The sequence below is a fragment of the Vespula pensylvanica genome, chromosome 16 (genome assembly GCF_014466175.1).
Source record: "Vespula pensylvanica isolate Volc-1 chromosome 16, ASM1446617v1, whole genome shotgun sequence".
Taxonomy (NCBI): domain Eukaryota; kingdom Metazoa; phylum Arthropoda; class Insecta; order Hymenoptera; family Vespidae; genus Vespula; species Vespula pensylvanica.
In genome coordinates, this window is record NC_057700.1 from 53,358 (window position 1) to 70,422 (window position 17,065).

The following is a 17,065-nucleotide window of genomic DNA, read 5'->3' on the forward strand; positions in this document are numbered from 1 at the left end:
CGTAAATCATCGAACAACAGCAATTTCGCCTATTAGTCTAATGGCGAATGCGAGCGTTTTATCGTCAAATTCGTCGAGCGTGCGAGCAAGAAACCTAGGGACGAGCATTAGAAAGAAAGTATCGTCGGACTACTCGAGCGAATCGCGTACTCAAACGATTCGACTTGGAACTAGCGTCTATCGTCTTTCTCTCAAACGATGCGTAGGTACTCGAAAGACTATTTAAAAACAATTTACCGCTGGAGAACGCACTCGACCGACCACTGGAAAAATGTATTAAAAGCTCAACGACGGTGGGATGAGGCAAGCCGGGAGAGGGAGAGAGACGTCGGATTATATCGACTATCTCTCTCTCTCTCTCTCTCTCTCTCTCGTTTCTTTTTCGAAGAGCGTCCTCTCGAGAATTCCGTGTATCGGTAAAAGCAAAGGAAAGCAGTAGCTCTCGCATTTAGACATAGCACTCGTCGCCGTCGTTGCCAAAGAAGATCGACGACGAGGCAAAAGAAACGAAAGAGCCGTGTGGATGAAAGAGTGGAGAGGGAAACCGAGTAAGCAGTTCCCCGTGGATTTCCACGAGTAGAGGTAAAGTTTGATCCCTCGGAGGGCGCACGCGAGGGCGTACGCGAGGGCGCACGCGAGGGCGCACGCCCCGGTCCCAGCTACACAGCTGAGTGGGCTTTAAGCAGTCACGAACGAGTCCTCGTTCGTTGCAGCTGCACCGATCGTGGCTCGTCTCTTCGTCTCTTTTTTCTCCCTTCACCCTTCTACGAGTTCTACATATCTTTCTCTAGCATCCCTCTTTCTCCATCTTTCCTTTTAGCTTTCTTTCTTTCTCTTTCTCTCCCCTCCCCGACCAATCCCACTCCCCCCCCCTCCCCGCCGCCATTCGTCCCGCTTTCGTCGTTGCATGCGAATCCTCGTGCTAATCCTCGCAATTTTTCGCGTCGCGCGTGTCAACGTCGAAAAGGAAGCAACGCCGTGTACTCTGGTCTCTTTCGATCTCGAAACGGAAGGTCCTATGCTAACGCGTACCTGTTGGGCTCCATCGGTGATACAAAGTTGGGAGAATGGAGCTTAGGCCTGAAAAATGGCATGTGTCCAATGGTATGTAAGTGTTGATATTATTGGTCCGCTCAGTGTTACCAACTGACGATTTACTTTTTCATTGATCTTCCCTTTTTTCGCAACCTTCGTAATATCCAATCGCATTTTCTCATCTTGACAAGTCGTCGAGCTTCTATCGATTTACGCGCTCGCTTTTGCGCCCAACTTTTTTAAACTCTTTAATCTCCGAAGCGTTAAGCTTTTAACGACGAGCAGGTGTCGAAAGTGCTTCGAAGAAACGCGAATATGCGCAACAGTTTATGTCGGTAGTATTATAGAGTATTTTCGACGATTTTTTTTCTTTGTCTTGGAACAGTTTCTTGATGGTCTCTGTCATCGGAAAAAGCGTTTGTCGTTCCATTTTAATCGACCGATATCTTTGTATGTACATAAAGATATATATACCCATATATATGTATGTGCACGCTCGTAATCCTTACCCATTGAAACGTCGACTTTGAAAGGAAAAAATATTTTAACGAATCAAAAACAATTCTCTTTCGCTGGTCTATTCGTTATCAATTTGGATTGTTTGTACGATCGAAAGAATTTCCCTCCGTGTTTTCCGGCGAGCTTAAATAAATTTCGTAGCGATCTCTTAAAACGTTTACGCTACCGGTTTGCATAATCGATGGTAAAACTTTTAAGTACATCTTCGGATGTACTATACCGTCAAGATGTATCTCAAAACCTAATTGGAACGGGAACTCGAACGAGAACTGGAACGAGAACTGGAACGAAAACTGGAACGAGAACTAGAACCGAATAATCCACGGTCGGGTGCTTTCCTCTCCGTTATTTACTTTCCCGTTGGATATTGCATCTGTCGATTTTCACCGAATCAAAAGGAAAGAAAAAAAAAAATGAAAACTTTACGGCCGCGCGCGAAATAGGTCGAAGAGTGAAATTAGTGCGAGTCGCCAAGAGGGAAAAGAAATATTTCGTTATTTCGATGGGCGATACATGCTAAGCGAATTGGTGACACGGACTAAGCGAGCTACGAAATTGCCCGTCATCGGCGCGTTCATGCTAATGAAAACTATAAATTTGCTTACGCTCCTATTACGTCCTATTTTTCTATAACGTCCAAAGGTGCAAACCGTTTTCATCCTGTAAACATTCTTCCCTCGTTATCCTACTTTATTAACGTAATAATATGTCATCGTTGTACTTACTTTTGATTAAGTTTAAATACGCCAGAGAGTTATCCTCTTTCGTAAATATTCGTAGACTAGCGTAAGCGAGAAGCATCCTTACTCGAAATTGAATGGAAAGAGATACACTTGACTTGGAGAACAAAAAAATGAAGGCTTAACAGATAGATATCCACTGCTCTAACTGGCCTATCGATTTTTCCTAAAATCCGTTGTTGACCTTAATAGCTGCCTCTCGTTGAGACCCTCGAATATTTAGAATCTCTCTCTCTCTCTCTCTCTCTCTCTCTCTCTCTCTCTCAACGCATTATCGGCCACGCAAATATTCCAAAAGTGGAACTATCTCAAAAAAATATATCTTAAAGATACGTTCGATCATATAGAGAATTCCAATTATCATATCCACTTTTTATCGAGACGATATCGAAATTAATGTCGAACGAATAACATTCGAAAACTGGGTATTAGAAAGATATTACTATCGCTCGCGATATAACGTAGATGCATTAGTCCATTCCTACAAGAGTTTAATCGACGTTCCAAAAAGACTCGAAATTACGCTCTAATTACGAACGATTATACGTGGAGCGTCATTTTTTCGAGTGGCCAAGCAAGCTCGCGTGTTCGGACGTCGTTGGAAAGCTAATCGTGAGGTAATCGAGAAAGGTCGAGGGAGATAGAAACGAAGAAAGAGAGAGAGAGAGACTCCTACGGAGTCAATTTGTAGCGCCTACGGTGAGACGATACGATGAGCTAATTCAAGAAAAGAAAAAGAGAGAGAGAGAGAGAGAGAGAGAGAGAGAGAGAGAGGAAGAGAAGCTTGTGTGCAGTCATCCTCGATCGGCATGCATTTACTACGAGTCGAACAACCCTCGCCATGGGCGTTACCAAAGACGACTCAGCATGAAACTATACAGAGACGACGGAGAACGCTGCTGGTGGTTCGCCAGCATGGAGGGTTGAAATTGTATCGACTGATAATTATCGAGTGTCTATATATACACGTTATACGATGTGGCATGCACGACAGAAAGGGAGAGAGAGTGAGAGAGGTATGATGCGATGTCGCATAGAAGAAAGAGAAAACTGGCAGATGCAGGGAATAAAAATAACGAAGGGAATACGAGAGCTTGTGTTTGTGTGTGCGAGTGATGAAAAAAGCTGTTATCGACAATTATTCCTTCTATTGTTCGCATATGAAGATGGCATGGCACGAGCGACGCGAACTGAAAAATTCCACTTTTTTTCTGCTGTTTCTTTAATTTTCTTTATTTGTATAAAATAAAATAAAAGGCAGAAAAAAGTTGAATTTTTTTATTTGCGTCCCTCGCGCCACGTTATTTCTATATAAAAAAGTTCGAATTTTTCTTCTACTGTCTCTTTTATCTCTCTCTCTCTCTCTCTCTCTCTCTCTCTCTTTTTTTCTTTATTTCAATGAAAAGATTTTTCTTCGTTTCCATTCGCAAAATGTTAAAGAACAAAAATAACGAGAATTTATGAAAAAGATAGACTGACGAGATAAGAAAAATATAGAGATGATAGATAAAGGAAATTGGTGGTTATACGAAATTGGATGAAAATGAAAGAGGAATAGATATCGAGATGTTGAAAAGATGCATAAAAGACGTTGTTTGAAATCATCCTTCTCTCACACTGGAATGTTTGTGACAGCAGTATTAAAAATGTTACCAACGTAGAAAGGGAATAAAAGGGAGACGTTCGTTCCACGTTTGTAAATGTGGACGACAAACAAAGCTCGTTCGTTCCGTATTCACGATAAATCTTTGAGACAATGTTGACCTCGTTCCGATGATCGATGAAAGCAGTCCTGTAAAGCAAACTTGGGAGATCCTTGACACTGAAATTTATTTGAATTTTTCAAGTTTCAATTTTATACGTGTACATTGGACGAGGATTCTCAACGATTTGGAAGAAAGTGAAAATGAATTGTGGAAACTTTCAAATATATTTATTTTTCACGCAAGGCCTCAATCACTCTCTCTCTCTCTCTCTCTCTCTCTCTCTCTCTCTCTCTCTCTCTCTCTCTCACTCTTGTTCTTTTTCTCTGCGTCAAGGATACGTAATCGCAAATTTCTTCGATGACGTTTATCCCATTAGTTAAACTTTTATCGGCCCACGTTGAGAAAAAAGTTCTTTTCATTTTATATAACGAAACTTCTCCCTCGATGAAAACGTCTTTGTCCAGGGCATTCATTATACACCACGCGATTAGGTACCGTTTCCTTCGCGATATACTTAGAACGATCTATTTTTGATAAAATATCGTAATAAAATTCTATCGTAAGGAAGGTAGAAAAAATTGTAGAAGAAATTCTAAAAAAAAAAAATTCTAGTCGGATAAACTAAACTGATTACATCGATATACCTACGTACGTAAGTACGCATACGCATAATAAATGGAAACTAATAAGTAGAAGAGGTAGACAATTGAATAGACAGATGTAACAGGATAAGAGAGGAAGAGGAAGAGGAAGAGGAAGAGGGTGAGACGAGGAGACGTGGACCCAGAGGGTGGCTGTGTGGGCGGTAGCCCACTGGTTGTGGCGGTAGCTGCATCGATCGTTCCGACTCGGCAGCTATAGTCCGCCACTTCGCGTACGAACGATGACGCGACCTCGACATGGCCTGAAAAATTTCATAAATCATACAAACGACTCGTCGGAAGAGACGAGACGATTGAAACGGGCACCCTTCGCGAAACGTTTTGTTGTCGCGAAACATTTTTCCTTTTTCTAATAGGTATTTATTTTTTTATCGATTTGTAAATGTTCCACTCAAACGAGTATAAAAAATTTTTTGTAAAAAACAAGAAAGCAAGATTGGATTGGCGACGGGACAGGCAGCTTCCCGAAAAGTATCGGAATGAATATCGTCTGACTAACGTCCATTCTTTATCAACGAAAATCCTTGCCATCGCGCTTCATCTTGGCGCTTTATTGCTCATCCAGAAAGGTGCCTGCGCCAGAAGCATCGGGGAAATTAGTTTGAGCCGTTTCAGGGAGAGGATGATAGGGCACGCGGAAGAAAAAGAGCGAATGAGAGGGAAGACGGAATGAGAAAAAAGGGGGGAGAGAGAGAGCGCGAGATGAGACGAGAAATTCTATTTTCAGATCGAATTGAAAGTCGTTCTGGGCAAGAAGCAATCTAGTATCGTTTGTAATTCGATAGCCGTCATCGATACCGAAGCTACGTTATCCCCCACCGAAGTTTTCAAAGGGACGTATGTACCTTTGTAAACTAATGATCCGTGTTAATTATCGTAGCAATTCTCTTTCAATGATATTCATTTGGGAAGATAAAAATTTGCGTAAACCACTACTTTCGATCACGCGACAATGGCAACGGATATTATCGCTATCTTTGTATTAATATTAGTATAGCTATTTTAGACGAAAAATTCATACGATCCAGGCATTTTCTATTACTTTAGGATAACGTCGTGAGTACGGCGAGAGTCGTGGTCAACCCACTTTCCCTTACGTCCTATAATATAATTCGATACGTACGTACGTATACAAGTATCTATCGATATTCGCTCGAGAACGTCCACTACGAAGGCCAGCCTTTGACAAATATTTGCCAATGCTTAGGACGCTCTTGTCTCGTTCTAATCGAGTAGAAAAGTGTCGTGTTTCGTGAGCAAGGAGGAAAGAAAGTTTAGAGGAAAGAGAAAAGATGCTCGAGCAAACGCAGATACGAGTAATAAGATAAATTGCAAATTTAAATAAATTTGAATAAATTTAAATAAAAATGGGATATCGTCGTTGTTGGAGATTCGACTATATCGTTGAATAATGAGAAAGAGTTGGTCGATCGATCGAACCGCCTCGACCATAGACAAAGAGCGATAGACATTTCGATTCTCTCGCGCCTCTCCGATCGGCCTTCTATAAAATCGGTGTGAAGGTGGACGCGTACAATCGCGCGCTAACCGTACATATTCATTCGACGTTCTTTGATCGACGACTCGTGAGATTCAGCCAACCTTTAATAAGCACGGACGGCACAGGACGGCACGGCACGGCACGGCACGGCACGGCACGGCACGGCATACTCTGCCATCTCGATTCGATCCATTCTACTCGTAACGTATATCGAATCATATTCGCGTCTATTTCGATACCGCGCGATATGCGATACACCGGGATAACTCCAACGATAAAACGTCGCGCGTCCATCTACCTGAGAATAAAGTCAAGTGGAAGATTTTTAGTAAGTACGAAAGCGATGCTTTCGCGTACGATCTATTTGTTCGATTGTACGTATACGCGTGATAAATATGTGATACGCGTTTCTACATACGTGCGTCTACTTAAGCGTATGATACGACATGACAACGTGGCCTTTCGTTTGCGAAATCGCAAAAAGTATATTACAGGTACTTCATCCGCCGCTGACTTTGGCAGGAACTCGAAAACGTCTCGTGCGGTTTTAGAATAAAACTCATCCCTCGAAATCGATAGCTCTTTACTTAGGGAAATTCGCTCGAAGGAGAACAAATTGATCTCACCGATTCTGCCTGCTATCCATATTTGATTTTCATCGGGTAGCGTCCTTAACCGTTTCTAACTCGATTCGTCTTCGCTAATTCACTACGTGACATTAATAATCGACACGAGCAATTCAATTTTTGGCAGCAACCGTATGTAGGTACCTATAGGTCTCGCTTCACCGAATTATCGGAAATTGTTCGAATTGCGAAGCGTTTAATCGGAACGAGGTAACCGTTCGAACGAGATCTTTTGTCGCCGCGCTTCATTTTCAACGGTACTACGATATCGAGATTCTGCTTCAAAGAACCGTCGTTCTTTACGACCGGTACGATTACATTGTAAGCGAGAGAAATGGGATGCGAGATAAGAAAAGAACGGAGAAAAGAAGTGTATCGAAGGTCGTTCTCGTCTCGAACAAAAAAATGCTTCGCGATGAATGATGCCTTCGGAAGTAGACAAAATTTATGTAAATAATTTATGGAACGTAACTTTCGAGATTTGAGCGTTGGATATAGGTCGACGGGTGTGCGCCGACAGATGTGCACGCCTTTCGTACTTGGCTTCGTCTGCAAAATTTCTCACAGGATCGCATTGTAGAGAAAAGTACTAGGTTTTCGTTCGAGCATACATCTCCAAATGGGATTTATTTTAACGAAAAAGTCGTACCTATTATTTCGAGAATATATTCAAAGGAAGAAAGAAATAATTTTTCTCTGCCGAACAGACCGTTCCATCCTCGTTCATTCGCCCAACGATCGCCGAGGATAAGTAAAAAAATCGAAGGTTTCTGCGCTTTTCCGACCTCGAGAAAGGAAAAACTTGGCTACGACCTTAGCAGCGGTGGAAAAATGTCGAGGAAATTACCAGCAAGACTTTACCTGCGATCCACGGAGCCGGGCCTGAAGCTCGGCACCACTTGAACCGGTCACCCGTCAGAGAAGGTAAAACATTTTTTTTTCTTATCGTCGGACAAAGTTCGCACTCGTAATCGTCGATCAGAGCATGGATGACTTTAAATTACGATAATAATTAGTATAACAATACGGAATATTCGTAGAGCTCTTTGAAAATATTTTATCGAAGAAACAGTACGCGTATAGAGATTTCGAATCGCGTTTGTCGGCTCTTTTGCCGACAAATGATCCAATTAACGGATAAAAGCTCCGTTCGACGAGAGGATTCTCATTCTCTCTTTCTCTTTCCCCGTCTCTCTTCGAGACGATCGATGCAACTTTGATAAAGAAAAAAAGAAAAAGAGAAATCGAATCTAGTCTTTTATTATCGCTTTGACTGAAAAGGGCAAATGAGCAGGACGCGGGATGGGCAAGTCCTGGCTCTTGGCTCTATTTCCTGCGACGATGACGACGATGACGACGATGACGATGATGGCATACGTCACGATGGCGGGAGCTGGTACAACCTCGGCGCCGTCGTTTTTTACGACGACGACGACGACGACGAAGACGACGACGACCACCACCACCACCACCACCACCATTACCACCGTCATGGACAGTAAATTCGACGGCAAAAAAGTAAATCTTTCTAAAAGAGTTATCGTACACGTCTGTCATACACGTTTTATATCCGGTCGTCTGCGTCTAGACTTAATTAATCGATTCAATTATTTACTCGATACGTCGTTTTTACGGCCGACTATATCCATTTCCCAAGTTACTTGTCCAATACTTGTCTAAGACGCAACATCGGGTAACGTCGCCGTCAGCGATCACTCGATCGGCGATCATTCGACAAACGTTCGATTTTCTACGCAGCCGGATATAGAGGAAGCTCTGGACGTGATCGAGGCAGCATCCAGCGGATCGTTGGGGGAAGAGTGCGCGAGTACGGCAGGTTTCAAGTCGCTGCCAGCCGGCGCGTCTCTCGATCCACGTCGTTACGACACGGCACGTCAGAAAACGGATATGACGGCCATGATGCTTCAAAACCTCGGCCCTTCCGGTGTTGCACGACACAACGGTGAGCGAGTGTATTTACGTCTACTTATTTATGTGCAAGCGTTCTATCGCCTCTTCGTTCCACAAACTTTTATCCGTGAAACATAAATAGCGCGTCCTTCCTCGCTTACTATTTCTCCTCTCATCGAGAACGTGTCATCGAAGCGTCGATCGTAATTCGATCTTTTTCTTTTCATTTTTCTTTTCCGACACACTTTTCTCTCGATTCATCCCGAACGTCAAGTTCCGTGAAAATCTATGAGCCAACTAAAACGGTATGGTGGAAGACGAAAGGGGCGTGGCAAGAGTAAACGGAAGAACGAGAAGGTTCGAGTAGAATTGGGCACCGTGCCTACTCCCCCCCACCCCACTCTCTCTCTCTCTCTCTCAGGTTGCTTATATTTCGCGACACCTGCGCGTCACCTGTTGCTCGTACGCTTGGACATATTTCTTCTTTTAATTCTCTTCGTCTTATTTTTTTGTTTTTTCCTTTTCGCTCTTTCCCTCTCTTTTTTATTTCTTCGTTCTTTCTTTTTCTCTTTGTTCTTTGAAAAACGAACGACGCTTCATCGGAGCTTCGTTTCCGGCGAAGCTCTAGACCCTACTCTCGAGACACTGACTCGAGATAACGACAGCGAGATTCTCGAAATATTTCTCTCTTTAACTCTCTCAATTAATCTGACTCGTGTTCCAAACCGGTGCTCGTAGAAACGCAAAAAAAACAAAAAAAACGCTAAATCTTGCGATAATTAACGAGTGATCCATATGAAACGTTCTCGCGTAGAGTGCTCGCGTAGAGGTTCCATGTCCAGCCTTGAAGCGGTCGCGTATCTCTCGGTTGCGCATTATTTATGCGACTATACAATTGGTAATATTATTCCGGAGGATAGACAATATAAAATAGGCACGTGCCGTTCGCTGGCTTCTCTCGTTCGAACAGAATTTCAATGGTATAGGCGAAGGAAGAAGGTAACGAGAGTGTGCACAGACCGGATGCTCGACCGTCTATCGATCTCTCCCGACTCGAAGCCCCACCTTACCACCTGCGTCGCGCACGTACTCCGAAAACCACACATTCCTGCCTTTTAGCTTCTCTCCCTTCTCAAGCACTTTTTCCTTTCTCCGATAATCGACGTACGCGAATCGTCTACGAGCGGTCGTCGATCGTCGTTGGCATTTTTTAATTTTGAAAAGATTCAGGAAATACGAACGAGATACGTCCGTAGGTCTTTTGGACGTCTTGGCGAAGTCCTTACTCCTTTCGGTGAACGACGCTGTGGAGGCAAGAGTGATCGCATTGAACGCATCTACCGGGACGGTGATAAACGCCGTGTGGCTCAAGAGGAGTCCCGGAAGCGTGGGCGAACCGATCGAGGTCGAAGGCCATGCTCTGCAGGCAGGATCCAGGCCGGATCCGGGTCTACCCTGGTTCGAAAATGCTGGTGCTAGCTCGGGATTAAGGTTCGACGGTCTTCCTTCCACGATTCTTCCCTCCGTCTCTCTTTCGTTTCTCTCTCGTTTTCCTCCCCGTGCACGACACTTTATTATTAATATCTGTCTCGCTCTATTCTTCATTCCGTCTCTATTCTCGTCTCGAGGGCTTATTTTCTGAGTAACCAAGTAAGCTTAAATCGGGAAACTACCAAGAGATGGACATTTTTCACGATATACGCGCATCCGATTCGACACGTACGGACGCGTCGAGGACGAATAAAGAAAGTTCGAAAATAAGCTCTTCGTTTCGTTTTCAACATCCGTCCGAAAATCAACGTCGATTCGGAAGAGAGAAGGCAAATTGCAATGGAAGATTTGCGTTAGATCTCTTCCAATTGTCCCAATGTCTTTTTGGCAAGCTTTTCTCGATCGAACGATTGACAGAAATACTCTCGATGCTCGTTGCGCGAAACGGCGCGAACGCGACACGGGCGACTTTCTTCACCAAGTCGTAAGACATTATATCTCTTGAATAAATCTTGCAGGCCGCGAACGATCGAACTCGAGAAAAGCCTGTCTTCTTCTTTCTATTTCTTTTAACCGTTCGAACGATTAACCTGCACGCACGCACACGCACTGCCGAATCGATTAATTATCCAGCACCAGACATTCTCATATCAAAATCTTGCATCTTCCCCGAACGGTGGAATGTACGTACCTATCGGAGAAGAAAAGAAGTAAAAGTCCGCGTAAACGATTCAGAGTCCTTAGCACCGATCATAAAATATCTTCTTTCTCGCAAAGAGTACGTTCTACCGAAGAAACGAGCATCGTTAACGATTCGTAGGCTCTCCACGATCATTCATCGTCCTTCATCATCCCGTACGAGCGTCAGGTCATAGAAACTCGATGTACGAAGACGACGAGTAACGTTATTTCGCTCGTATCTCTTTGACAAGCAACGTCCCGATAACGATCGGACGCGACGCGTCATCTACGGCGAGGTACCGTCGATTCGTGGAAGATCATTAATACGAATTGCAAACGTTGAACGTTAAACGTTATCACAGCGTGAAGAACGAAATCGCGAGGTGGTAAAAGGCAGCGAAAACAATTTCGTCGAGTCGATCTCGCGCGTTAAGAGAGAGACGCCCGCGTCGGGTTGGATCGCGGAGAAACGATCGCGCTCGGAAGTGCCAGGAGGAGGCACCGAAGCGCCAAGCAAGAACGCAAAAACGTTAAGATGGGTTTGGGAGGGCCGGGAAATGGGGGGAAAGGGCTGTTGGGGGTTAAGAAATCGGCGATCGACGTCGGGATCGCGTTGCACGAAGCACGCGCGTTTAAAAGAGGTCGAAGTTTCTATGACGGTTGTGTGGCGTTTGCGTGTGATCCCAGGTCACCGAAGTTCATGCAGTCACCGCCGATTGAATCCTACAGGGGTTGGTGGACCATCCCGTATTTCTCCTGCAAGACTCGGCAATGGCTCATCTCGTACAGCGTCAACGTGCGCCCCCCGGATTCTCGACACGGGTTCGTACTTCCCTTTTTCTTCCCAAACCCTCTTTCCTCTTCCGTCGACAAGGTATACCGCTATCTCCTATATACCTTCCGCTTAAATTCAACCCGCCCCTATACTTTCTTCCACTTATCCCCCCAGTAAATCCCCTCTAGTTTCTTAAACTTTGATCCCTTATACCTAGGAAAACTGGAAACTCTGAAACTCGATGCGTCGAGGAGTCTCGGTGGAAAGCTAAACTTGGAGCTAAGCGAGCTCCTTCGTCTTGATAAAAGAAATTTCGATTAAAAGAAAAGTCGCGAACGTTTTTAGAGAAGGTCGCGAGGCGACGAAGACGGACGATTGAAAGGCAACGAACGAATTAATCGTATTCGTTAATATCCGATCGGCAAATCGACATCGGTCCTTCGTCGCTCGATTCGCTCGATTCGCTCGATTCGCCGCCCTTCTCTCGGCCGGAGATCTCGCTCTTTCGCGAAATCGGCTTTCCACCGATTCCCTTCCCTTTCCTCTACGTCCTTCGGGACGGAGTTTAAATGGTTGCTAAATAGCTGTTTGTAGTTGTTCCTTTTGTAATCGTTAGTTATAACGCAATTTCGTACGTACCTATCGTATACGAGAAATGTCGCGATAAGGCAATCCAGCTAATTCCCGTATACGTAAAGAACGCCTCTAGATCCGCGCCTCTAGATCCACGCCTCTAGATCCAGCTTTATTCGAAGTCTCGATGCCGATTAGAAATAAATCTTGCTTTTGTTTATTTCCCCAAGTGTGCGAGAATTTTTGAGCATGGATATTGATATCAGCGGCTTGGAGGTGAATCAATGCAATGCATCCCCCTATGGCGATAGCGCATCGTCGAGTAATCAAATAGCATCCTTTAGAGGCACCCACAAGTGTCAGGACGATACAACGCAGGTAATCAAATTTTTACCAGAGACGACCGAACTTTCGACCGTCGTCTCTCGTTCGTAGCTTTTCGCGAGAGCCGAGGGCACGCGCGCGTCCTCATCTGTTCGACCCGTTAACAATGTCCCGTTTGTCCCAACGACAACAAGAGATTCCTCGAAAAAGAGACCTGTCGTTTTTTTTTTTCCAAATACACGGTACATCCAGCATGCTCTCGGCCCGATCGCGATTACGTAGTACGTCTCGATACGACGAGGAATTCCAAAGCCATATTTAAGATCAACGTTAAGACGCTTATCTTAACGTCGTAAAAGCGCGTATGCGTCTTCGGCGATAGATAGTAATTAGATGCTTTCGAAAGGAATATTAAGAGACGTTTCTGTCGCGTTATATCCGCGCGTTTCTTCCAACGACAACAAAATAGACAATATTTACCTTAGACGTTTATCTCGCTGCGATATACGGCGACTCTAAGAATCGAAGAAACTTGAAATATATTTACAGTGCGAGTATCACAGTCCGAACGGTAAGATCAACGAGCACGGAGTCGGAGCTGGATGGGCGAAGGGCGCTTACGTTTGCAAGTGTCGACAGGGTTTCTACGGCACGAATCTCCAACGGACTGGCTTCGATGGGATTCTCGTTGAAGGTTGGACGATTGAATCAAGTACCGGTGGCTAGATTAACGACAAGTAGAAACTACACGCACACGCGCACACACGCGTAATAGGAAGAAAACGTTATGCCCCTTTCTTTCAGCGGCATGGAAGGAGATGCAAGAAAATATAAGCGACTCTTACGTCAAAACGTTTCGATGTTTACGCTGCGCACCGGGATGTGCCAAGTGCAAAGGACCGGAGCCTTGCTTGGCTACTTACCATTGGCCCTTTAGGTATTTCCAACGAATTAAACGCGCAACGAAAAAATTCGCGCGACGAAAGCGGTCTTTAAATCAACGATATCGTTTCAAGGATCACGCTGCTGGCATTCTCCATATTTTGCGTCTTCGGTACCGTCGTCCTCGTGGCCTACATGTACCAACACCGTAAGCTAAAGGTATTCAAAGTCGCCTCGCCTATATTCCTGTCCATCACGCTTCTGGGTTGTGCCATAATGTATCTCGAGGTATGGATTTCGATCGATTTTTTAAACGAAAACAAACGAAACCTTTTCGAGTACTTCATTCTTCCTTTTTTTGTTATAAAGATGGCAGCTATATTCCCGGTGCTTGACATGTACTCGTGCATAGCCACAAAGTGGACGAGGCATCTCGGCTTCTGCATTTCTTACACCGCTCTGCTGATGAAGACTTGGAGGTAATTGGCTCGAACACGAGCCGACGACGTATCGAACGAACGATATACGCTTACGATCGAACCGTTCCGTTTCTTCTATTTCGCAGAGTATCGCTGACTTATCGCGTTAAGAGCGCCCACAAGGTCAAACTGACGGACAAGCAATTGTTACAATGGATGGTACCGATATTACTGGTCATGTTGATATACCTTGGTACATGGACGCTCAGTGCGCCACCGTACGCGGAAGTGATCGCCGATAATTACGGTCTGAAATTTTATCAATGCTCTTTCAATTGGTGGGACCATAGTCTAGCCATTGGTAATTAATCGATACACTTATGAAAGATACGATTTACGATTAAACGTTTCTTTAACAAGGAACTCTATCGGCCGTTTCGTTTCAAGGAGAGATTCTATTTCTCGCCTGGGGCATAAAAGTCTGTTACAACGTTCGAAACGCCGAGAGTCTCTTCAACGAGGCACGGCTGATAAGCTACGCCATATATAACATAGCCGCCGTTAACATCGTCATGATCTCCATCCAGTATGTAAACTCTCTAAGAAACATTTGAAACGCAGGGCAAAGCAAAAAAAAAAAAAAAAAAGAAAAAGAAAAAACGTAGAAAAGAGAAAGAGTTGAACGTAACAAAGAATTCCTCCCCCTTTTGCACGTGAAACGAAAGAGACAAACCGTTTTACCCTTCCTCCGCAGCCTCTTCATCTTCCCACACGCCGGACCGGACATCAAATACTCGCTGGGTTTCCTTCGTACTCAATTGTCGACGTCCGTCACCATTTTTCTCGTATTCGGACCCAAGGTACCAGGGAAAGCCGACTCTAGAGCTTTACCCCTAACCGTTTAACGGCGCAACGTTTCTTTTTTTTTTTTTTTTTTTTCAGGTGATTCGGGTCCTTCGAGGACAAGGCGATCAATGGGACAGCCGGGCGCGAGCTCGAGGCGTCACCGCGAGTTTCTCGCTAAACGGAATCGGCTTGGTGCCCGAAGAAACGACCGATCTCTATCAGGAGAACGAGGAACTGAAGGTCCTGATTTGAGCTCGATATCTCGAAGGATAATCTCGCGTAAGGCGTTAGATCAAGGAAACGTTCCTTCTATCTTTTTTTTTTTCTTTTGCCCTCTTTCCAGGAAGAGATACAAAAGTTGGCGGCTCAGATCGAGTTCATGAAAATCGTTCACATGGAGATGCACAACAGGCACATCAAGCCCAAAGTAGGTGGATATTTCAGCGCCCATGGTCACACCCACGGTCATCCTTCGGCGGCGCAAAGTCCGATAGCCAAGAGCTCGACCGCCAGTTTTATTTTAAAAGTATGTACCTAAGTCGACCCGTCATCATTTTCTCTCCTCTTTCTCTTCCTGCCCTGCCTCCTCTCTCCTTCGAGGTAAACGACCTAGGTGTAATGCTAGTAGTAATGGTCTGGTAAACGGGCCGAAATCTAGATGGTACTTTCTTATACCCGAGGAGAGACACATATCGAGGAAAAATAAATTGAAATTAAATAATCGAGCAGAGCGCGGTGGAACGAGGTGCGTCAGCGGCCGCGGCCGCGGCCGTCGAAGATTCGACCTTCCCGTCGGGGAGCTTGCATCGAGCACGAAGAATGGAGATGCTTCGAGAGAGGAAGGCCGCAAAGGAGAGGAAGAAGGAGAAAGAAAAGGAGAAAGAAAAGGAGAAGGCCAGAGAAAGGGAAAAGATTGCCGCTCAGCAGCAAGAGGCGGAACAGAGGGAGCTGCCGCATTCGAGCTGCGAAAAGGTCTGACTAGTGGTCAACAGCGAAGAGGTGACTAAACCGTTTCGTTCCCGACAAATTGAAAGATCGAACAAGTATCTTTTCTCTTTCTCGTACCGATAGGACTGACCTTTTCTTTTCTTTTAACGACGCAGATATGGTTGTGACGAAGACAATACATCGATTCGGCTGAAAAGTCAAAAAAGAGAATATCTTCTCGTACGTCCGCACGAGGAAGGAAGGGAAAGAACTCGAAACGGTTTCTCTCCTCGGTGATCTCAACCAAGACGAGCTTCCCTTCGAACGGACAATCCCACGGTGGTCGTATCGTCTCGTACGTCGCGTTCCTTCGAAACCCCTTGGCTGATCGGCTCTTCTCTCGAGACGCCGCTCCTTGACGACAGGCAGGAGTGAGGGAGAGAGGGCGAGAGATCTTCCCTCAAGAATTTTCTGCGAACGGTCGATGCGTATCGATGAAGATGCGACGTCGACTAGCGTCAACTTTCGTTCCTTTGGGAAAGACGAGAACGAACGGCGAACTTTTATATTCGATTAAATCGTTGAAAGTTTATATCTAGATATAACCATATCACGCGTGCGATCTTTTCTTATCGAACAGCAGCCTTCTAATATCCACCTTCTACGTTCGAAGGTAAACTCGCGAGTGTGGTCGAATAAAGAGAAAGGATAAGAAGAGAAAGGGAAGGAGAGCGAAAGGTCGCGTTCGATCCGAGCATCGAATCGATATCGGTACATTGACAATATGTGTAAAAGCGACGAAAGGGTTGTTCGCCGCTTTGTTTTTATATTTTCACTTAAAGTCGAGTAACCCCGATGTGATTAGGTATAACGCCGTAATCCTAGATTCGAATCCTTCTTCGTTTTAGGAACGAAGTTCGACTCGCGATAACCAATCTGTCAGGAAATTATCGAACGATTGATTACAACGTCGAAGAGAGCATGCATCGTTATGTCATCTCACGAGTACAAATCATTTTACGACAATAATCGCTTGCGTGCTCGATTTCGGGGAAAAGTCCGGCAAGTTTCTTCTTGCGTTGTTTATCGTTTCGATGAAAGAGGGAAAAAGCGAAAAGAAGAAAAGAAAACGTAAGACGTCGTCGGCCCTCGTTGCTTTACAATTTTGTAAGAGTTTACTTAACTGCTGCGATAATCGTCTAAAGATTTGAGAAAAGTAACGAATAAAAGAGCAAAGATATATCGCTGTTTCTATCTAACGTAAGATATGTATCGTATTTATATCGTCGTTGTTGATTATGCGATTTAATCGACGCGTATGAGAGACTCGCAGCTGTGCGCTCACGTGGGTAAGCGCGCAACAAGACGCGTGCTTACTCTACGCAGATACGTACGTAATTACGCGCGTAGATAAATACGCGACGTATAGACGACGATATCGGTCCGA

The 17,065-nt window shown here is 44.7% G+C and overlaps 1 protein-coding gene across 6 annotated transcripts; it reads left to right on the forward strand.

Moving 5' to 3' along the window:
* Window positions 1–624: 624 nt before the first annotated feature.
* Window positions 625–16,858, forward strand: LOC122634889 (probable G-protein coupled receptor CG31760). Of its 6 annotated transcripts, none has more exons than XM_043824340.1 (18): window positions 627–1,108; window positions 7,497–7,713; window positions 8,071–8,307; window positions 8,548–8,752; window positions 9,957–10,191; window positions 11,560–11,694; window positions 12,451–12,598; window positions 13,094–13,238; window positions 13,349–13,481; window positions 13,561–13,714; window positions 13,796–13,905; window positions 13,992–14,206; window positions 14,266–14,431; window positions 14,600–14,705; window positions 14,788–14,931; window positions 15,035–15,217; window positions 15,418–15,690; window positions 15,795–16,858. In XM_043824340.1, exons 3-17 carry the CDS (start codon window positions 8,092–8,094, stop codon window positions 15,667–15,669), a joined length of 2,547 nt encoding a protein of 848 aa, XP_043680275.1. In that variant the 5' UTR covers window positions 627–1,108; window positions 7,497–7,713; window positions 8,071–8,091; the 3' UTR covers window positions 15,670–15,690; window positions 15,795–16,858. The 6 variants fall into 6 exon arrangements, with proteins under 6 accessions (XP_043680279.1, XP_043680275.1, XP_043680274.1 ...); XM_043824339.1 differs by having other exon boundaries at window positions 627–1,104; XM_043824341.1 differs by having other exon boundaries at window positions 629–1,104; window positions 15,421–15,690.
* The last annotated feature ends 207 nt before the right edge of the window (window positions 16,859–17,065 follow it).